A 21,914-nucleotide genomic window follows, 5' to 3' on the forward strand; every position below is an offset into this window, starting at 1 on the left:
AAAGAAAATGAAAGAACGATTAAGAAGATAAAACACAGCCATGTTTATTGCCATCTCGTGGATCATGCATTTGAATTGTTAGATAAACATTAAATTATAATTAATATAAAGGACGACCAAATATATTTCGCTTTGATGGCTTGCACATTTGATATCGACACGAGTCTCATGTGCTGGAATCGTCCTTTTTAATTAATTATCCAATAAGAATTATGATCGCCAATTTTGATCTCCATTATTCATTCACTAAATGTAAATGTATGGATGAAGCCACCTAAGGATATTAAGAAACTGGTTAGGATCAAAAGTATGATATTGAATAGGTTGCTATGTGTGAAAATATTATAAGCGAATTCATTTGATCTGGGAAGAAGATAGACCCTTACTAACTGTTGTCAACTGGAAATTTTAGTTGGTAAAGACTTGGAGACAAAAATACTTGGCTTCACTACTTACCCTTTAGAAATATATATATATATATATATATATATGTAGTACAATACATGAACAATAATAAGCTTGCAATGCACAACCAATATTAAATTAGCATCAATGAACCTTAAAGACATGTTTAATCCCTGCAAAATAACAGATAAATTTTCTTCCTCGAACAATATCTTCCTGGCCCTCCTGTTGCTTCTCGAGCTATCTGCTGCTCTCAGAACTGTGTTCTTGCTTCGGAGCTCGTCGCCCCAAGCCGAGCCAGGAACGGCTTCCTCCTTGCTTCGCCACATCCGGCAATGCTGGGAGGACTCCATGGACTTGATATGGTGCCTCGGTGTTGATCCTGAGAACGAAGAACACGTAAGCTTTCGAGTGCATGCAGTACACAGCTGATGAAGCAGAAGATTGATGAGGGACGACTGCTCACCGATCCTTCCTCTTCTCCAGGAACCGATGAAGAGAGTTCCTTCTGGCTATGGGCATATCTGCTTCCAACAAAAGAAAGATCGAGCACACAACCACATCAAGCAGCCTGCAGTGTTGACACTGCATCAACTGCTGGAAACGATGAAGGGAACAAGATCACGAGAAGCATTACCCTGGGCGGGCTTTGGCAGGCCGTGCAGCGCCGGTAGCTGACTACCGGAGGTCGACGAGAAGAGCACGAGATTTGGAGCTGCAGTGCAGGTCTCTTTGCCTGCCATCTGTTCCAGATCTTTGGCCTTGTCTTCTGGGAAATGATCGAAAACAAGCACCTTTCCGCCGTAAAAGATCGTCAGCTGGGCCTTCTCCATCTCCCTAAAGCAGTCGCAACAATAACGTAGTCAACTGCCTGAGATGTAAAGCTAATAACTGAAGTAAATGGCCTGAAGTTGTCGTACTTGTTGCTTGCAGATTCCTCCGTGACCGGAGGAACAGCAGGTTTTGGAGCATGTTGGTCTGCGCCATGGTCGGTATGGTCTTCAGCGAACACACTAACTCCAGGTAGCAAACTCAAGGTGGTGGGAGCCCGGTGCTTCTCTACACAAAAGAAATATAGAGATGTCAATTTCGAGTCACAAGAAGAAGAGGGGGAGAAGGAGAAGAGATGTCACCTGTAAGTTGGTGGCCAAGAGGCCATGGGGACATGTCAAGGCCAATGGTACCCAAGCTGCCCTTCTTCTTCAAGTACTGATTCAAGAGGCTGCAGGTGATTGAGAACTGGGACTTCTCCCCGGCCTTCGCACCTCTTTTTCCCATCTTCTCTGCCATCTCTCTCTTCTCTCTCTCTCTCTCTCTCTCTCTCCCCTACTACTCCTCTAATATTGTTTGTGTTGTTTATATATGTTCCTCTAAAATTGTGTGTTGTTTATATATGTATGTATGTATGAGACACCCAAGAGTACCTGTTCTTCCGCATCCGTCTCTGCTTCTGTGTTGTAGTGCCTTGTACTCTGGCTCTTGTTTGGTGGGAGAGGAAGAGCGGGTGAGGAAGAGTTAAGAAGGCACGTGGTTCTTTTCAACAATTTGGCAAAGAACGAAGGATAAGAAAGAACAACAGGACAAATCTCTCTCTCTCTCTCTCTCTCTCTCTCTCTCTCTCTGTAGACAAAGTCGTGTACACAGATATAAAATATGCATTGGTGGTGACACCGACGTCGAAAACCTTCCATTGCACACAAGAAGGTGAGATGAAACCCACTGTTTTTACTGATTTATTTTCCGTTTACTCTGCCTTTGTTACAACTACAAGGAGCAATCATATGTGCAAACTCTCAAAAGAAGGATTTCCCTAAGAAAAGAGAATACAGAAAACAATCTTCGGGCTGTGGGGACATCCTTTTTCTTTATGGACTTTTTTTTGGCTCCAAAGAATAATGTCAAGTCATGGAGGAGGGGATTAAACTAAAGAAAAGAGTAGAAGTGTTCTTCGTTGGGCTCTTGGTGGCCTTCCTCGCGGCTTCCTTGGGTTCCTTCCTTGCGGCTTCCTTGCGATGTCGGCATCCACAGGATTCACGTGTTCCATGCAATGTTTTCTGATGAATAAAGATGCAATCAATGAAAGAAGATATTTCTTTTGGGGGCTTGCACATCTCCAGCTGCAAGCTACAACACAAATTTATGGGGTCACACATTGAGATAATGAAGTTTGATGGGCACATGAACTTGGTATCAACTCGATTGTACTTCCAAACATGAAATACTGCTGATCCAGATCTGATGGAGGTGGTAGGCATATAGCCCAAGTAATACGAAACATCAAGTGCTTCAGATCATGCAAACTATGGCTAATTTAGTTTCACCACCTCCTGAATCTAAAAGGTTGAATTCTCAAGCTTCACAGAAATATCTGCTAACTCATAAAGAACAGATTGATTTGGAAAAAACCACTAAATATTTCTATCACTTGTCCTAAGGTATCAAAACGGATAATAAAACTTGGCTGAGCATAATAGGGCCAAGAACAATTATTCATGGGAGATTTTTTTATCACAGAGTAGACGAAGCTAAAATTTAGCAAGTTGAGTGTTCGACCTTTCATCAAATATTTGAAGATTTTCCAAGGGTTTGATGGCAGTTCCGAACATAGTAGGACCGAGTGCAATGATTCATGGGGAAATGCCGACATAGACTTCGTCATCTCCTCAGCCTACAAATTTCTAAGTCAAATAAAGAATTGTCAGTGACATGACAAATCATATTCATTGCTTCAAACATGCATAGTTCAACATGTTATCGCTCATCACAAATTTATCTGAACAATCAACAGACGTGCACAGTATGGTGACCAGTATGGCGAAAAGATAAACAAACGATAGGAGAGGAACATAGATGCATACCACAGGGAACCTTAATGGGACCATTGACGTTGAACATGTGATCCCACATGGCACAATATCACAATGTCTTCTCAATCATGGCATCTGATCTCTGACGATCGGTGACATGCGAGTCCAAAAGTTGATAACTTGTAGGGTTCTTCACTGTCAATGCACTGTGCTATAAGAAGGTGCCCAACATGAGCCCCACTCATTGATACAGTGATATAAAGGAGTTTTGATCCAATCCTAGGCCATGTACATTCCCATTCATCCAATTGTAATAACACTTGAAAAGATTACAAAGAAGCAGACATGGCAATCACATTCACATACTTTACAGGTTCTGCCTATACTCCATAAGGCCATTCAAGCACCAGTCAGCTATAAGAGACAAACACAAATACAAATTCCAGAAATTGTAACCATATATGTCAAAAATGATCAGAGAATGGAACAAATACGAATCCACATTGAACAGTAGGCATATATGAGAAAAAAACAAGTGCTTTGAAAAATCCATATGTAATAAAAAATTAATTTAGATCTATCAGTTGAACTTTCTTTTTGGATAGGGATAATATAGAGAAGAATAAGAGACAGATGAGAATATGAGAATATCTTATAATATAAAAGGCAATTGAATAACAAATTTCTAAGTTTGTTATTGGAAACTATAAAACCTTGAGATATATTCAGATAAACTCAAGTAGAAGATTTTAAATAGCAAAATTCAAATGTGGATATAAAAATATAAGAAGCATTCGGGTTTTCATCATATCTGGCACCACTTAGATGTGGAAACTGACTCCCACAGATGCTATCTAACTAGCTTTAACCCTTGTCATGCCACATTCTTCTCATGATACCGTTCAACTAATTGTCTGATTGATTCACATCTTAATATAATACCTTTGGAACTTTGAGAGGGGGGGGGAATATATCTAAGCATGCGTTTAATACTTCCAACCACTAAAACATAAAGCACAATGATTGGACAAACATATCATAAAGAGTTTTTGTTTATGAAAAGCAGAATAATATCACAGATAACCTCTACCATGAGAGAACACCCAACCTCCACTTAGAAAGTGGAGAAGAATTCCCTTGGACAGAGGGCAAAGCACAAGGATCTGTTTTCTATTTGGAAGTTATGAGGTAGTTCAGGAAAGGCTCAGCTTTCGGATAGTGAGGCTTGAGCTCATCAAGTGTGGCTAATTCATTGTCGTCGAATTGAAACGCTGGGGCACAAGTCACACCAACCAGAGAATAGTGCAGCTCAGGATCCCGGCTGCTGGTTTTGACAAGAACACTGCCATCATCAGGAGAGGACTCAACATCCAAGGTAAGGAAAGCACCAAACCACACATTTGGTGGCACTGTATACTGGGGGCAATGACCCGCTTCCAGGTCTCGACCTATGATGGTCAACTTTACCTGGCCATCATCTAGTAGTTCAAACACCTGGTTCATGACCAATTCACAAAGGGAGAACATATTTAGTTTCATATGAACGGTGCATTTTAGCAAACAAGTCAAAATAAGGAAGCTGATGTACCGTGAGAGGTTCTCCCATGTAGAAGTGCCAGGTCTCGGCACAAGGGATACGATGGAGATGAGCAACATTCCCTGATGGAAGCAAGAAGTAGATAGCTGAGCTCACAGCACGATCCACGTTGTCTGATCAGATTTCAATTAGCAGCAGTAGACAAACAGGAAACTAGAACAACTAAAATCATAATCAGCAATATTTCTCCCGAAAACTAATAACTTGAAGTTTGGTCTTATAAAATTCATCACTAGTCACACTATAAGTGGTCACAAGTGCCTGGTCTGTCAAATTCCAGAGTTGATACATGATTCATCTTAAATAAATATGTTTCAAAAGGAATTATGAAAGAAATTCACAACCAAATTCTCCAAAAACAAGGATGTTGATATTTTCATGCTAATGTGGATCTTATATGTGGCCAAATACTCTATATATGCAATGATACTGGGAGTCCATATGGTCTTCAACAAGGCGATTATATGACTATGTCTACTTATGTGGCTTCATATAGTTTTAGAAAATTATGATGAACACATCAAGGAATTATGGAAGGACAGAAAGTCTCAGAAAAGGGTTACGTTAGTTCCAAAATGATAATCATGGTGTCTAGCAGTAACATATGCAGCAAAATGAATCAGAGAATCTTTTTTGGGAAAACTAAATATTTTGTTTTCAGGTCTCCTTCAACAAGGCGATCATATGACCATGTCTACTTATGGGGCTGCATATACTTTTAGAAAATTATGATGAACACATCAAGAAATTATGGAAGGAAAGAAAGTCTCAGAAAAAGGGTTACTTGAGTTCCGAAATGATAATCATGGTGTCTAGCAGTAAATATGCAGCAAAATGAATCAGAGAATCTTTTTTGGGAAAACTAAATATTTTCTTTTAAGGTCGATGATGTAAAAAACTATAAATTTACAAAGACATCCATAAGAAAAGATGATATTATATTGTATGTGGCTTCACTATCATTTATCAACCAAGGAAGCAAGATGAAAATAACTGGCAAGGTCAATCCAAGGACAGAAAGATCTGTGCGAGAAGTAAGGATAAAACAAAGGGCTTTCTTGATCTTGTTTCTCATTTTTCCCCTTAATACATGAGATCAAGCCAAATATTTGAGGAGGTAAGATGGATAGGAAGATCTGTGCCAGGTGTATACGAAAAAAAGAAAAAACTCCCTTGGACATAGGAACTAATAATTTCCTTTGATCTTATTTTCCTTCGCCGTTGTTACATGTAACCAAAACAGTCCTCTTGGAATAAATCATCTGATAGGTCTACATACAAACACAGGTAATGTCATTTCTGCTACATGAGCATCCGTCTTCAACTTGTCAAATCGCATCCTATTTCACCCTAATATGCTCCGATTCTAAACCTAAACCCATAATCAAAACCCTCAACAAGCTTCCCAAAGAATTCAGTTGCTTCTGTTGATTCCAGCACTCGTGTGACGTCTCACTAATCCATAAATATTAATGGAGCGAAGAGATTATGATCCAAGGAACCTGGTGAAGAACGGTAAGTGCTTACATTGGGGTGGGAGCTGAGATTTGGAGAGTGTGATGGAGGAGTCCCTGAAGGTCTCCAAGTAGAAGCCACCGTCGGGGTGAGGCTGTAGATTCAACAGAGCTGCGACCTCCGACGCTTTCTTCTTCGGTGAACCCATTCCTTAGTGTTCGGCAATCGGCACAAGCAATGTTTCCGACCAATGGAAGGGGAAAACTTAGTCCGTAAAGTTGGCTCGAAGACCGCGAACGGCGAATTGGTTGGGTTCGACCCAATGCCCGAGTTGAGCTCCGCTTTATATATATATATATATATATATATATATATATATATATATATATATATATATAATCTTTTTCATCTTTAACCTGTCAAATGAGGAGGTGTTGGATTTGATGGGTGTTTTCCAAAATTCCTTCTCTGAAAGAGAGATGGTCACAACTTCATCTGCGTTTGAATCCTTCCAAGAGATATATTATTTCTCTTGTTCCTTCTGATGATCGAAAAATAAAAAATAATTGATATATTTAAAATAATTATGTATTTATAAATTATCATCTCAATTCATTCCAGTAAGATTTTATTCTTAAACAAAAAATTATTTTTTGATTTATTTTATTTATTCCATAATTAAAACGATATATATATATATATATATATATATATATATATATATATATATATATATATATATATATATATATATATAACCAATATATGATACAGAGTGTTAAAGATTTTTCTGTCATAAAAGAAAATATTAAACATTCTAGAATCTTTATCTTAGAGAACAAGAAAAAGAAAACTAAAAGAAAAAGCATCTTGCTTCTTCTCGCTGATAGAATATTTATAAAGGTAATAAGAAACTGAAGCAATACATCGAAAAAATAAATAAATCTCTTTTGCAAGGAGATTCTTATTTACCTAATCATTTAAGAGTAGAGAAGATGAAAGGCAAAGCAAACTAGTACAAGATGACAGAGCAATGATCATTCCAAGAGCTGAAAATTTCATATCCATACAAAATGAACACTAAACAATCCTCTATATTTACAAGCCAGGGTGTGAACAGCTCAATATATGTGCTTGAAAGAGTGTTTGCCACAATGTAGTAACCAATGTTACCATTAACCTAAAAACAAAAATTAAATGTCGTAATCTATGTCTGTGTTGTTCTGTGACAACGATCGCTTTACCAGTCTACCTTGCTCATCATATAGGTCAAGGTTCTCACATGGTGCAGGGAAAATAGACCCTATTACACGACCCTCCACAAAGGAGCACTGGAAGATATGCTTCTTCTTGTAGCTTAAACCAACAGACATATCCTGAAAGCTTACATCCTTGACAGGGATCTCTTCACTGCCGTCGATCCGAACTGGAACACGAACACCCTGGCCATGGATTCCACTATAAGTTATGTTCTTGATTATGGGCACAGCTGCAGGGTCAAAGCCTTCGTCAGGATGCTCATTGTAATCTGTCTTTATCACAATTCCAACACGAACATTATCAAGGGTCACATTTCGATAGAAGATGTTGCGTACATAACCACCTCTCCCTGGGGCTGTCTTTATTCTGATGCCTCGTCTTGACTCCCAAACAATAAGGTTTTCCACTGTGATATTTGAAACTCCACCAGACATCTCACTGCCTATGGATATGCCGGCACTGTGATCAACAAATATAGGTCCAATGAAAATATGAGAATGATAGAAAAGCTTAAAACAGTAGACAATTAAGCTGAGCAGAAATAATCCCACTAATTTCTTCCTTTACCTGCAGACTGTTAATAAAGTTAGAACCTCAATTTAGGACGAGAAACCTATATAAAAATAAGCCAACCTTTCACATAAAATTAAGTCTAACCACAGTATTGAAACCTAAAATTAAGTCTCTGGACCTTATCCTAACAAAGGGTTCACCTTGTCTTACGCTCAAAAACTCAGAGGTGCTTATCCCCTTATTTGTTCTTGTTTTTTGTCCAGTGATTTTCTGTTCAAATCAGAAAAAAAAAAAAACACACACAGGATTATCTTAGAGCTGCAGGAGACCTCCTTCCATTACTTGTCTGCTGATGACAGCAATCTTCCCTGGAGCTACTATTAATTAGTGTCAACAGATTGAAAACAAATTTTAAGTTAGAGGGTAGCTCAGGTTAAAGGGTTAATCTGGACAAGTCCAAAATATTTGTAGTTAAATTGTCTTCCAACAATTGCATCAGGAGATACAGGATGCTCGGAATGTACAGGTGTAAGAGATCATAAATGTCACCTGGTACAGTCAGGCTGGATTGGGAAATTTAGAAATAGTTGTTTATAAATGTTGAGAGATAAACCAAAAATCTTGAACAATGGAGTCTTTATCTCAACATCACCTTTGTCACAGTTAGGAGGGTAAACGTTAGTCAAGATTCCTTATAACCAGTGTACTTCAGTCACTACTTAACCTAATGAAAATTGATAACTGATGGCAAGCATGTCTTTGAAGAAATATATTTTGCAAGAATACACAATGTATCTACAACTTTTTTGGGGGATCAATATGTAACTTTGTCAATTTGTAAGGATATAATTGCACCTACCCATCATGTTAATAGCCAAGGAAATCTTACCTCACCACAGATTGAACAGTGAGATTACGGAGTGTGATGTTAGCAGATGGACGCCCATATGCTATGCCATACTGGTCCCAGCCACTCTTTATGGCCACTGCATCATCACCGACACATATGTAACAGTTCTCTATCAACACATCCTCGCAAGAATCTGCAAAGAGCAAGAGCTGTCAGACTTAGAACAATAGTGGTTAATGAACAAGACTATTATTGAATTCACACAAACTGCAAATTAGATCTGGTTATTATGAATCGGATTGAGTTATTTAATTGATTTTTGGTTGAGAATAAATAACAGGAGCAAATATGTGTCATTGTTTCTATAAGCATTACGAAGAAAGAGTGGTCGTGAGTGGTTAATAACAAAAAGATTCAAGTACTCGATTTACAAATTATCAGTAAGAGATCTGAAAAAAAAACTTATTAAATAAGATGGTTCAGTAAAACAGAAGAAAGATATCTAATGATTAATTTTTCTAAAGTCCACAACGTACTCATCAATACTTATAACAAAATTATGCCCATGGAAGCATGCTTACCTGGGTCAATACCATCTGTGTTTGGAGCTCCGGAAACAGGAGCCAAGATGGTAACATGCGAGATGGTTACATTCTTGCAGTCATAGGGATGCAGTGTCCAAAAAGGGGAGTCACGCAGAGTTATGTTAGAGATGACTATATCCTTGGACCACATGAGCTGCACAAGAGGTCCTCTCGTGTAGTTGAGAATTCTTTTCTTGTATTTCGTCCACCACACTTGACCTTGACCATTTATTGTACCATTATGTCCTGTTTCATACATAAGAAATGCCTTTAAGCAAGCAAGGTGCTTCCACAATGCTTATCGACAATACCTCAATCACAAAAGCATCATTTTCAAGTGGTTCATCAGCCATGAAATCATAAAAAACTATCAGGCATTTAGTTAATATGAGGTTCTAAAAAATTATGACTATAAGATCATACATCTGCAACAACATAGAGACACACCAATTCTAGAAATCAATCCACTCACTGCTTACACTTGTTCAAAAGTTGTTTGACAACACCACCGAAGATATATATATACTAATAAGAAACAGAAAAGCTTTTAATATAAACCTTTCTACATATGTTTTGGTGAATGATTGAAATAAAGCATCATGTTTTCCCATGTATTCATAAAGGACAAAAGTTCATAAATGCTGCAAGAAAGAATAATGACCGAAGAAGTTTAACTTCTTGCAAAACGTTCCCCTTAATGCTGGTGAATCACTGATTGTTAGGTTGTGTGACCTTGTCCTTCTATTACCATGCTATTCCAGGTGATAAACAGCTAGGAGCTCATTGATGTGCATGTGAGGGAAAAGAACAAAACTGAAACTTGGCCTTGAGAGGTTTCTATGAAACCATACTAATTTTTGGAGCAATGTTTCTAACTAAGCTGAACAGAGATGATGAGGTGACAAAATTTTAGAAAATACAACTAGGATATCTGATTTTCAATGGACCATTAAGAAGAATCTTCCTTAGAGCATGTCTTGGAATAAGTTCTTGAAAATGAAGACCACTGACTTAAAGTCTCTTTGACTAAGTGTCTTCAAATCCAGACTTCATGAGTTTTGGTGGTCAACTCTGAGAAATACTTGATGCTTCTATAATTGTAAACTTATTAACTATGCATCACTAATACTTAATGGCCTTTCACCAAAAAAAAAAGAAGAAAAAAGCTTGGCATTTGTGGTATATTAACTAAGTTGTTCATTCTTTGTGATAGTTTAGGTACACATCTGTAAGATGCAACGGGTATCTGCAGAGGTCCATATAGTTTATGAGAAAACAAGAAAACACCTTCTAATTTAGTCTTCCTTATGTGATTAATAAATTGATTTAGGTCACAATTTCCAGTGACTTTAGCTTCTAATTCAGTCTTCCCTCAGAAAAGGATTCACTTTATGAAAAAAACATACGAAGAGAAATATGAAGTGCCACAATAAAAGTAAATGTGCTGACCAGTTATAACAATATCCTTCAGATTTTGACCATGTATGAGGCTTCCATATCGAGGCCCTTTGTGCTCCCGCCCATATCCATATGATGGCAAAGGAGGCATCAGTTGCCAATAACTCTCATCCTGATTAAGAAAAAGCTCGAGTAATTGACAAAAGTGAATAATCATGTGACTATTATATATAATTGGATATTGTGCTTAAACTGAGGATGATGCACAAAATGGCTGCTAGCAGGTTTGGTTCATCACTAGAACATTAAAGAAGATGTATGTAAAACTGAGAAGGAGAACATGAATTCTAATTAAATGAACACCCTGTTTGTTGATGATGACCTACATACCAAATTCTGCATAAACAAGAAGTTGCAAGGTACCATGTGGATCTAGAAATTAAGGCTAGTGTTCATCAACCCTTCCTAAATATCTTCACTGTTATACCTTTTCACTCGATCAGTCCACAACTCACAAGTAATTTATGACAGATAAATAAAGAGAAAAACTAGAATATTTACCTCTATTCCCAGAATCACTGCGCCCTCCGCGAGGAAGAGAGTCATGTGACTGGTGAGATTGAAGGGTGCCGTGAGCCAGAACCCGGGCGGCACGTTGAGCTGCCCGCCCCCCCTGGCCCCAAGCGTCGAAATCGCCTCCACCGCGCGCTCAAACGCCTCGGTGTTGAGCGTCTTCCCGTCCCCAACGCCGCCGAAATCCGTCAAATTGTACGCCACAGGCCGCAGCCTGGGGACCGGCCGCGCCACCGGCCCCCTCCGGAAGAACGCGACGCCGTCCATCGAGCTCAGTTGCCACCCGAACACCAGTGCGAATCCCACGATCCAGAGCACCAAAACCAGCGTCCTGTGGGTGGTGAGCAGTCCCACCAGCCATCGCGGGTGATGCTGCAACGGCAATCTCCACCGGGAGGAAAAGATCTCCACCATGATCTGATCCCAATCAATTCTTCAACAAAGCCCTACGAATCGATCGGATCGTCCACTCTGTTCCACGAGAAGAGATGAACGGACATCAATTGGCAGAAAGCTAGGGTTTTGGCCATGGAAGAAAGGGATCGGAAGTCATAAGACGGGCGGGAGGTGGAGGGAAGTCGAAGGGAAACCGGAGGCGAGTACTATCGAAAGCAAGGAAGACGAGTATTTAAAGTGTGTGAACCTCTTTGCAGCCGTACGATCTTGATCCAACAGTTGGAATCTGCCGGTAAACCATTAGCAAGACCACGGGAGAGGGGATTAGTTAGATTGCCACCGCTTTATTGCTAACCAGCAAGATTTCCTATATTGGCTAAAGGGAGAATCATTAATCTAATTTGAGCAATTAAAGTCCCAAGTTTTGGATCCTAATTTCTATCTCAAGAAGAGTCTCTTCCCTTTATAAAAAGAACAAATTACCTTCATTTTAAGAAGAAGAAACAGTTTTGGTCAAAATCCAATTTGGGGTGAGCCACAATTTAGCTAAATTAGTCCAGTAGATTGGATCAATTATAGTTTCTTTTGGTTGCTGAATAATTTTTTTTTTATTATTATCATTCATTCACAATGAATTGTTACAAGTATTATTAGATTTTTTTTTTTAAAAAAAGAAACCTAAATTTAAGATAAAAGAAAAATCAGAATTTTTGTCATACTATTTTGAATTATGTCAAGAACCTTACAATTCAAAATTCTCAAATAAATTATTTTATAATACCTCAAAACCTGTAGTAAGATGGATAGCTATGGTTAGTGAGAATTTTAATTAATTAAAAATCAACTATAATATTTTTAAATAGAGTTATAATGTTTTGGTTTGGTGGTAAAAAAAACATTATAAGTTCATTGAGAAGCACTATATATTTTTTATTATATTTCTCAGAAAATAAAAATAAATATTATAAGATTTCTTAAAATTTGTGGACCTAATTTAGGTAAAAGAAATGATGATAAATTATTCTTTATTTTGAAATACATCAAAATATTCCTAACTCTAATCCCAAATGACTCTCAAAAAGATCATTTATCGAAGCCTTAAGGTATAAAATAAGAAAGATGATTAATATTCATGGGAATTTAAATTAATTAAGGTGAGATTGTGGTGTTTCATGACATGGAATCCTATATGTATAGTTTAATAATAAAAAGACATTAAAATCAGTTCAATTGAACCAAAAATACCGTAATCTCATTGATAAATATTATAAACTAGTTCGGTTTAACACTGAACTAATTAGACCAATTTGGTCTAGTTGGGTATCGGCAAGAATTTTAAAAAATAAAATTATCAATTGTTAATAAGGATATTTTTGTTATTTTAAAAATTTGTCCCTTTATGCATCTTAAAAATGAGGGACGCTATTAGAAAAATGAAGACTTTGGCAATAGAAGAACATGAATATAATATGATTTAAGTCTCTTCCATCCATGTATCTAATACGCCATGTCAGCGTTGACCATTGTCACGTCACCACCAGGTTGTATCAAGTCAGCAGTAACCATTGATACAACAGACTGCGCTGCAGTCTACATCAAATCTACCATTATCATCACTGCCTTATCAATGTTGACCAAGACAAGTCAGCGTTGACCAGTTAAACGTCAACGCTGACCAGAACCTCGACAGCGTTGTGTTGTGTTACGTCCGTTATGACGCAGTTGGTTACACTATAGCTCATATGGAATTTGTCATTTCAGTGTTGTTTGTTGCCACGTTAACATTGACCCCTGCCACATCAGCATGACTGTTGACACAACAGGCCAGTCACCTAGCCAAATCAGTGCAATTTGACTGGATTAACTTAAATCTAGTTGACTCAATCTTGACTTGAATCAAACCTCATCCTGATTGAACCCAAGTCGTGCACCCTAATTGAACCCAAATATTATATGCAGTTAAATTCGACCACATCTTGATTGAGCCCCAGCTAGTGGGGCGTGCCGAATCCATAGGTTGACGTTGGTGCGTCGATCCCAAATCAAGCCCCATGAGCAGGAACAAAATTAGAATATAGATCATTAATAAAACACTTATTTTCCATCTTAGCTTTTCAAACTGACTTATTAATAGTAAAATCTTCTTATAATAGATTTATGATATCACATGATGATGTTGTCAACAATCACTAGGACAAACATACTTTTGCAATAGAAGAACATGAATCTAAAATGATTTAAGTCTCTTCCATCCATTAAATTTATATATGTTTGCAAATAAGCACAATGATCCAATTTAAACACAAAATTGAAGAGAAATGAAATTTGGATTTCCACTTGAAATATTAAAAAAATAAAGTTCCTCAATATGAAGTGAGTTAGTACTAAGTGGTCCAGATGGAATTCAATTTTTCATTATAGATTTTATAAATAATCCAAATTTGTTACTAATTTACTGCAATTATTTCAACCAATTAAAAATAGAAGAAAAAAGAAAAAAAAAAAAAGATATCAACAGCTTGTAGTGAACCAACTTTCTCTACAGTAGAATTTGATTGGATTTAAGGAAAATAAGAACCCTAATTCCTTCCTATCTCTCATCATCACCTTCCAAACACATGTTGGCCTCTCATTGGTTATTGATGCATGGAAGCTAAGTCCTCCCATATCCACACCCCAGTAGATAATGGTCAGCTCCTCATGGAAAAGTGGAGGTGGTCACTCATCCATGGCACTGGCAATTGCTTCCTCCGCACTCTGCAGTCCCCATCTCAGGTCTGTAGCAGGCTTGCATCCTTCTCTCCTCTGCTTCCTTCTCATTAAGTTCTGCAAGCTGTTTGTTGCCACATTCTAAGTATGCTTGCTATCACATGATGATGGATGGCAGAGTGCAGGCTTCCAAGCCCGTCCCAGGGAACACTAGGGCTTGTTCAAGGTCACCTACTCGCTTACATGCAACTAAAGGAGTGTCCAGTGTGTGCCAGCCACTGCCTCCAGATAGACCTCTATGGTTTCCTGGGAGCTCACCTCCTGAGTGGCTGGATGGCAGGTGAGCTGGTCCTCCATCTTTTTCCAAGTTAGCTTTATCTGGTCTCACAAAATTTAGGTTACTAATGTTTATCTGCGTGGTCATGTAGTCTTCCTGGAGACTTTGGGTTTGATCCTCTTGGGCTAGGTAAGAATTTGGCAAAATCATCATGATGATGTGTTGTTTGCTTGTCGCATTTTAGGGTGCTCCTTTTGTATGATGAAATGCCTCAAAGAACAAAAATGAGAAGAACAGGACCAACACTTGCAATTTCTGATCCTTTGATTGCTGTGGATATTACAGGATCTGACCCTGAGCTACTTCGGTGGTTCGCTCAGGCCGAACTAATGCACAGTAGATGGGCGATGCTTGCTGTCGCCGGCATTCTTATCCCCGAATGCCTAGAGAAGCTTGGATTTATCGAGAACTTCTCATGGTATGATGCTGGGGCTCAGCAGTACTTTGCGGATCCTTTGACATTATTTGTAGTTCAAATGGCTCTGATGGGATGGGTTGAGGGAAGAAGGTGGGCGGACTACCTGAATCCTGGGTGTGTCGATATCGAGCCCAAGTTCCCAAACCGCAAAAATCCCAAGCCTGATGTAGGCTATCCTGGTGGACTGTGGTTTGATTTTATGATGTGGGGTCGCGGGTCACCGGAGCCGGTGATGGTACTGAGGACTAAGGAGATTAAGAATGGCAGATTAGCAATGCTTGCTTTCATGGGATTTTGGTTCCAAGCCATTTACACTAAAGAGGGTCCGCTAGACAATTTAATGGCTCACATCGCTGATCCTGGGCATTGCAACATCTTCTCGGTACTTGATTAAGCCCCTTCTCTTTGTTATATACAAATAAATAGTTCATCCTGGTAAATGATTATACAGACACCTACTAAAATAAGTGAAAATATCCATCGAAGGCCAAAATTTTGAGTGTGCCATGGCATGTACTTAGCAGAGCCAAAGAGTCTAGCCTCCTAAATTGTGAAAACAACAAAAGAACATCCCTATACTGAATCAGTTCAGATTAATTAGTATTACTTGATACATAGGCAAATAAGATTGAACATCTAAAAAATGAGTTCTATAGAAACACAAGTTACATCCCCAATAAAATTTCAAGAGATCAGGTATATAGGCATTCATATAAGAGTCAAGAAGAAAGCATTTTGTAAGCATCTACATGGTCTTCTTTGATTGGCTAAATGCATACATGGACACACTTGTGATTGGGGATGTAGCTTGTGTTTCTACAGAACTCATTTTTTAGATGTTCAATCTTTAAACATGTCAAATATATCAATTTTCTGACTTGTAGGACATCAGTTTTACACTATGTTTGACTTATTTTACACTATGTTTTCTGACTTGTAGGACATCACTCTGTTTTTACAATGAAAAACAGAGTGAGCTGCAATAATTTTGTCAGGCAATTCTCTACATTTTCAAAGCAAAAAAAAATCATATCATAAAGAAATGGCTGGCCCCATTTGTAAATGATTTTACTAGAATCCCACTTTTCTAAGCATGTTATTTTGTGCATGCAGGCATTCGTATCTAATTGACCCTTAGACATGGCACATGATTATGGATGAAAGATTTATTGAAGGCCAAAATATAGATCGGAGATGATAGATGGAGTCAATGTGGAATGTAACAATGAAATTTGCAACTGATAATCTCTTTGTACAGAGGGTTGTACATGCTTCAACTTTTATGCTGATCTGTCCCAAATGTTCCATCTGTGTCAAACATTGAATCTGATATCCAATAGCAAGATTGCTGAAAGAGTATATTGCAGATTTTGGGCTTGAATCTCACGTTTGTCATTTATCCTTCAAAAAGAAAAAAGGAAGATTGCTGGAACAGCTCTTCGCCACTCATCCTTTGCAAAAGAAGAAAAAAAAAAAGGATTGCTGGAACACCCTTCTCCAATGTGAGTTTCAAGTTGCATTTCTTATTCTTCACTAATCTTTCTGTAGCAGCATTTCTACCCTTGTTTACATGATGACTAGATATATTGTCCTCTCATGAACTTGGCTCCTGAGATTTATCTCTTTCACTCCCATGCATTCTCTTTGGGCAGCCTGCATAACAGCATCATCCCTCTGTTGCAAAAGCTTGCTCGGAATAGGCAAGAGAATTTTCCTTTTGCATTATGAAATGATCACCATTTAGATTGTAGACAGCTCTACTCTTGGACCTTTTATTGCACATGACATAATGCAATAAATAGCACAAAGTTCTACGTTCAGGTGATTTGAGTTATTTTGGCATCATAGTAGTGTCTAATTTAGGTCACTGCCTTAGTCCACTGCAAGTGCTTGCCATCGGTTGGTAATATGTCCAGCAACAGCATGCTTGTATTCTCAAGTAAAATAAAAATAAGTTATGTTCATCAGGCCAATTTAAATCTTGGCTTCCTATATGACCAGGGAATATGCTCCATTAGAGCCATGGAACATCACAAGAGCCATGCAAATTTTGCTCTCCTATAAAGGAGGAAAAAAAAAAGTAGCATTACTTGCATTTCCATTTCTTCTCCCTTCCTTCCAGCTGATGCCAAACTTGATAAATTGGCGTAGTCACCCTCCACATGAGAAATTTGATGATAATGATGATACATTGATGCAATGTAGCTCATTGATGAGTTTGCACCGCGCCTTTTTTTTTTTTTTTTTTTTTTTTTCTCTTTTGGAAGTTAAAGTGAATTTAGTGCTCTTTGCAAACATTAAACCCTTTTCCCTACCCATTATGATCTTGTACTTCTCTGACAAAATAGGATTCTTATAGTTTCTTGAGCAGTAATGTTGGTTCATAAATAAAAACCCAATGTGCTGTGTATACACTATTTGATGTGTTGGTGTTATTATGACATCTAAATAAGTAGAGTTGGATGCCCCGAACAGAGGTTTAATTAGATGCGTACTTTTGTCGCATGGCATTCACGTGCATGCCACATATAACATAAAATATCAACGAAACTCCCAATATTTTTAGCGCCATGATGAGTTTAAAGGATATTATTTAAATTAACGTTTTAGCTAAGGATATGTACAATAATGTCTCCCCTAATTTTTTTATTTTGTTTTTGCTCATATATATATATATATATAGTACTTTTTGAGAAAAATATTCTTTTTTTATTTTTTTTCCAAAAGGTCTCTCCTAAATTTGTTTTTCTTATATAATATCATTATTTTATGTAATCCTCTAAATATCTTTATCCTTTCTCACTCATTGCCTCCATCCCATCGACACTATGCGGCATAGCTCGTTTTTTCTTGTTTGTTGTCTTTGTTGTTTTTGCCCTTTGTTCATGTCGCAAGGCCTACTTATCTCTATGTGGCATTGCATACCTTTCATTGGTCGTCACCTTTGATGCCTCTGCTCCCTACTCCCACCAAGAGGCCTTGTCATTTTTGAGAAGAAAGGAAGATGGGGGGAGAGGAGGCGATGAGTAGGAAGGGTGAATGGTGCTTGATCATGAACAATCTGAATAGCCCTCAATTGATTTGTTCAAGCAAAGTTCCTATCATAGTAGTCCACTAACCTCAATTCCAATCCTAGTTAAACTAGAATTAGGGTAGCCCTCACTTAAATAGATAAAACCACAAGAAGAGAAGAGAGTAGCGCTAACTCGTAATAGGAGTTGAACTTCCATGCACCAATCATAAATAAGTTTTAATAATATTAGAACTTTTCAAGTCTTAAATAAGTTAGGACTTCTAAGTTCTAATGGCATTATAACTTTTCAAGTCGTAAAGATACTTAAATCCTAATTATATTAAGACTCTTTAAGTTTTATCCTACTTAGGACTTTACTCCTTCCACAATTATAAAAGGAGGATGAGAGCCCCATCCAAATTATCCCCAAAGTAATAAAAAATAAAGCTTTTAGAAAATAGTTAATCGACCCTAGTTTTGCAGTCTTAGAACATTGAAGAAGAGCGAGGAGGAGAGAGAGAAGAATTCTGCATTGCTACAATCAACTTCTTCTGGTTGCAACTTTTCTTTCTCGTATTTCAATAACCTAAAGCTTCATCTAGCAGCTACGAGAAGTTCTCAACACCTATTTTCTATTATCTATAACTCTAGAAGAAGGTTCCAATAATAAAGAGATAAGGAGGAGATTAAAGATTGTTATCTAAAATAATTTATATTTTCACACGCTTATAAACTTTCTTCCATGCTTCTATTATCATTGTTTCAAGTCTCATAGTTAGGGTTTTAACTTTACAAATATAGAGGTTATTTTCTTTCTATTTTGTACTTGATTTTTTGTGATAATTCTCTCCTCCATCAAAACTTTTATCCTAAAGGTAGTATCATATTGATAGATCGTCAAACCTGAACCTCATATGAATCAAGTGGTATCAGAGCAACAATTTTGTGAATGGTAAACACAAGACAAGGATATAAATAATCAAGCAAAGAACTTCAGGAGTTAAAACCTATGCCATGATCATTCGAAGAAAGAAACACTGATAGGATGGCAACCAACAACCTAATAGTGTTGGCTGACTTTACTACCTAAATGATAATATTATCCTAGCAGATGGAGATGGTCATGGGCTGGATGCAAGCATCAAGTAACCCTGCAAAAAAGGATAATCAAGTAACAAGTATTGTAGAGAGAGAAAGAGAGAGAGAGAGAGAGAGTTGTCTCTATTCAAGATGCACAACCGTGTTAAATGAAACATGGGCTGCAATAATTATTGAATATTAGATTTTGATGATAAAATCAATTAATGAATTATTAGACTAATATACTTTTGAGATAAGTGACATAAAAAATATTTTGATCATATACTCAAACCACCAAAGGGAAACATTAAGTTGGAGGATTGGTTGATATGCTGAAGAACATACTTTGTGTTAGAGGTTTGGACATCATGCTAAACGGAACATATATCACATTGGAAGATCAGACATTATGGTAAATATGATGTGCTAGATGAGTAAGCGATATGCTAGAGATAAGGTGATGTGCTGAAGGTTTAGACGAAGGGTCTTATGTGTAATCAAATCAAATAATTAAATTATGAATTAATTTGTTTCCTTACTTACCATTGTAATTTAGGAAATCTTAATTTATTTCCTTGTTTGTTAATGCGAATTAGGAAATAACTATTAGACATTCCAAATAGGATAAGATCATATTTGTTAGTATATTAAATAGAAATAATCTATATTAAATAAATATAAAAATAAAAATAAATTTTCTTTAATGGAGGCTCACCTCCTATTATTTAAGGGGAGGGATTTCTCTCATTCGTTCCTCACTTAACCGAGCCTAACAGTGGAAGAAACTAGGAGTTACACCTTGCTAACGAGAGATAGGGTTCCCTACATTTCTTGAATATAAAAGTTTAAGTTTTTATTTTGATTCTTTAAATGTTGCAAGTTTTGTAGTTTAAAAAATATTTATCAATTCTTTAAATACCAAAATTTTTATTATTACATTAAAATAATTAGTTAAAGTTTTTATAATATTTTTCACTCATGATTAAGATTTTTATTATAGATTTAAAAATATTAAAAATTTATATGATATTTCCTGGCATTACAATTCATCTTTAATCTTATCTGGATTAAAATCTTATTAGATTAAAATATATTATTAAAATTTTTTTTGATATTCTTTGATCTGAAATTTAAAATATGCTATTATGAATGATTTAAAATTTGACTATAATATGTTGAAATTTTATATGTGTTGAAAGCATGTTTTCTATTTGAATTTAGAAGGTTATTTCCTTGTATTAAAATTTATCTCCCAATCTATCTTTTAATGTATTATGATTTTTATTTAAATTTGGAATGTTATTTCCTTGTATTAAAGCTTATCTCCGTATCTATCTTTTAATGTGTTATTATTTTTTATTTATATTATTAATAGATATATGTTGTGGTATGAAATTGGATATTAATTGGAATGAAATTGGATATTAATTGGAATGAAATTTCTTATAGGCCAAGCCCAACCCACGGGTCAGGCCTTAGCCCGTAGGCTAATCCAGCCCAACCATCATGGGCAGTCATATGCGACGCACATGACCAGTCCATGGGCCAGGGCTAGGCCAGCTTTGTGTGATGTATGCTTAGTCATGTATAATGCATATGACCAGTAGATGGGTTGGCTCAATCTAGCCCAATATTGTTGTTGGATTTTAGCCCAAATATTGATTGAACTAAATTAGACTTGATTAGTCTAGATCAATTCAGGGTGATTTCGAATTGATTGACTTATTTAAGTTAGTTTAACCTAAATTGAACATAATCTAGTCCAAATTATACTAGTCTATGGTGGTTCCAGACCAGTTAAATAAGGATTAGAGATCGGTTCAGTTAGGTTCTAGTAAATTGAGTTCAATTGGATCGATTGAACTAGAGTTTAAGTCAATTGAGGGCTAATTTGTATTATTTGATATTGATGATATTTGAAAGTGATGTTTTAAATGTGTTATTTCTTCCTGATATGGACATGACTAGTGTGAGATTATGTTATTTTCCTACCGAGAGTAGGTAGGGCGATTCCCTTCGGGGATTAACGGGCTGTCAAATGTGGCGGCTGGATAGTTCCTCCATCTGCTATTGGGAGGAACGTGTCCCCACTTTGGTGGGTGTGGGACACCACTCCATATGCTATTGGGAGTGCGATATGAGTTTACCTCCATCTGCTATTGAGAGAATACAAACTCATCCCGTAGGATAAAGCCTCTTTATCCGTTGTTGGGAGAGTGCTCCTTCGGGTATTTGATATACGGCAATGGGATGATTGAATTTTGATCATGTATATATTTTAAGTGAACTTTTAGGGTTCCTACTCAGCATTGCTGAATTTTCTTTGTTTTTGATTTTTAGAGTAGCTTCCCTCTAGTACTAAATCGGATTCCAATGGAGAGCGGACCTTCCTCTACTGCTAGGTAGAGCCACTTAGATAATTCTTGAAGTTAGCATCACTATGTTTACTTTTCTATTTGTGATTCGATAAATAAATAAATTATAATAAATATTTATGAATGACGAATAAAGTGATGTTT

The 21,914-nt window shown here is 37.0% G+C and overlaps 4 protein-coding genes across 5 annotated transcripts; 1 reads left to right on the top strand and 3 right to left on the bottom strand.

Annotated features, from left to right (window-relative positions):
- Nucleotides 1-517: 517 nt before the first annotated feature.
- LOC135593338 (protein TIFY 10c-like) lies at nt 518-1,873 on the bottom strand. The gene is made up of 5 exons (XM_065083304.1): nt 1,539-1,873; nt 1,326-1,464; nt 1,043-1,242; nt 872-929; nt 518-787 (listed from the first exon to the last, which is right to left on the bottom strand). The coding sequence occupies exons 1-5, from the start codon at nt 1,693-1,695 to the stop codon at nt 646-648; spliced, it is 696 nt and encodes a 231-aa protein (XP_064939376.1). The 5' UTR covers nt 1,696-1,873; the 3' UTR covers nt 518-645.
- A 2,362-nt stretch (nt 1,874-4,235) lies between these two features.
- On the bottom strand, nt 4,236-6,571 carry LOC135584088 (uncharacterized). 2 transcript variants are annotated; one of them, XM_065083306.1, is made up of 3 exons: nt 6,337-6,571; nt 4,801-4,871; nt 4,236-4,706 (listed from the first exon to the last, which is right to left on the bottom strand). In XM_065083306.1, the coding sequence occupies exons 1-3, from the start codon at nt 6,470-6,472 to the stop codon at nt 4,383-4,385; spliced, it is 531 nt and encodes a 176-aa protein (XP_064939378.1). In that variant the 5' UTR covers nt 6,473-6,571; the 3' UTR covers nt 4,236-4,382. The 2 variants fall into 2 exon arrangements, with proteins under 2 accessions (XP_064939378.1, XP_064939377.1); XM_065083305.1 differs by having other exon boundaries at nt 4,801-4,922; nt 6,337-6,567.
- Nucleotides 6,572-7,277: 706 nt separating this feature from the next.
- Nucleotides 7,278-12,047, bottom strand: LOC135593339 (probable polygalacturonase). The gene is made up of 5 exons (XM_065083307.1): nt 11,431-12,047; nt 10,921-11,041; nt 9,469-9,717; nt 8,927-9,080; nt 7,278-7,983 (listed from the first exon to the last, which is right to left on the bottom strand). Exons 1-5 carry the CDS (start codon nt 11,854-11,856, stop codon nt 7,458-7,460), a joined length of 1,476 nt encoding a protein of 491 aa, XP_064939379.1. The 5' UTR covers nt 11,857-12,047; the 3' UTR covers nt 7,278-7,457.
- A 2,409-nt stretch (nt 12,048-14,456) lies between these two features.
- LOC135593341 (photosystem I chlorophyll a/b-binding protein 6, chloroplastic-like) lies at nt 14,457-16,668 on the top strand. The gene is made up of 5 exons (XM_065083308.1): nt 14,457-14,613; nt 14,726-14,887; nt 14,976-15,013; nt 15,170-15,684; nt 16,416-16,668. Exons 1-5 carry the CDS (start codon nt 14,525-14,527, stop codon nt 16,431-16,433), a joined length of 822 nt encoding a protein of 273 aa, XP_064939380.1. The 5' UTR covers nt 14,457-14,524; the 3' UTR covers nt 16,434-16,668.
- Nucleotides 16,669-21,914: the final 5,246 nt, after the last annotated feature.

The sequence above is a fragment of the Musa acuminata genome, chromosome BXJ1-9 (assembly GCF_036884655.1).
Source record: "Musa acuminata AAA Group cultivar baxijiao chromosome BXJ1-9, Cavendish_Baxijiao_AAA, whole genome shotgun sequence".
In the NCBI taxonomy this organism is placed as follows: Eukaryota; Viridiplantae; Streptophyta; class Magnoliopsida; order Zingiberales; family Musaceae; genus Musa; species Musa acuminata.

Bases quoted from the DNA above. Each gene is read 5' to 3' on its own strand.
- LOC135593338 (XM_065083304.1), bottom strand. From the start codon at position 1,695: ATGGCAGAGAAGATGGGAAAAAGAGGTGCGAAGGCCGGGGAGAAGTCC. The intron at 1,465-1,538 runs GTGACATCTCTT...TCTTTTGTGTAG, and splicing joins TCTTGGCCACCAACTTACAG to AGAAGCACCGGGCTCCCACC. The intron at 930-1,042 runs GTAATGCTTCTC...TGTTGGAAGCAG, and splicing joins CCTGCCAAAGCCCGCCCAGG to ATATGCCCATAGCCAGAAGG.
- LOC135584088 (XM_065083305.1), bottom strand. From the start codon at position 6,472: ATGGGTTCACCGAAGAAGAAAGCGTCGGAGGTCGCAGCTCTGTTGAAT. The intron at 4,923-6,336 runs GTAAGCACTTAC...AAATCTGATCAG, and splicing joins ATCTCAGCTCCCACCCCAAT to ACAACGTGGATCGTGCTGTG. The intron at 4,707-4,800 runs GTACATCAGCTT...GTCATGAACCAG, and splicing joins ACATGGGAGAACCTCTCACG to GTGTTTGAACTACTAGATGA.
- LOC135593339 (XM_065083307.1), bottom strand. From the start codon at position 11,856: ATGGTGGAGATCTTTTCCTCCCGGTGGAGATTGCCGTTGCAGCATCAC. The intron at 9,718-10,920 runs GTCAGCACATTT...TGTATGAAACAG, and splicing joins GAAGGATATTGTTATAACTG to GACATAATGGTACAATAAAT. The intron at 9,081-9,468 runs GTAAGCATGCTT...TGCTCTTTGCAG, and splicing joins CACAGATGGTATTGACCCAG to ATTCTTGCGAGGATGTGTTG.
- LOC135593341 (XM_065083308.1), top strand. From the start codon at position 14,525: ATGGTCAGCTCCTCATGGAAAAGTGGAGGTGGTCACTCATCCATGGCA. The intron at 14,614-14,725 runs GTCTGTAGCAGG...GATGGATGGCAG, and splicing joins CTCTGCAGTCCCCATCTCAG to AGTGCAGGCTTCCAAGCCCG. The intron at 14,888-14,975 runs GTGAGCTGGTCC...GTGGTCATGTAG, and splicing joins CCTGAGTGGCTGGATGGCAG to TCTTCCTGGAGACTTTGGGT.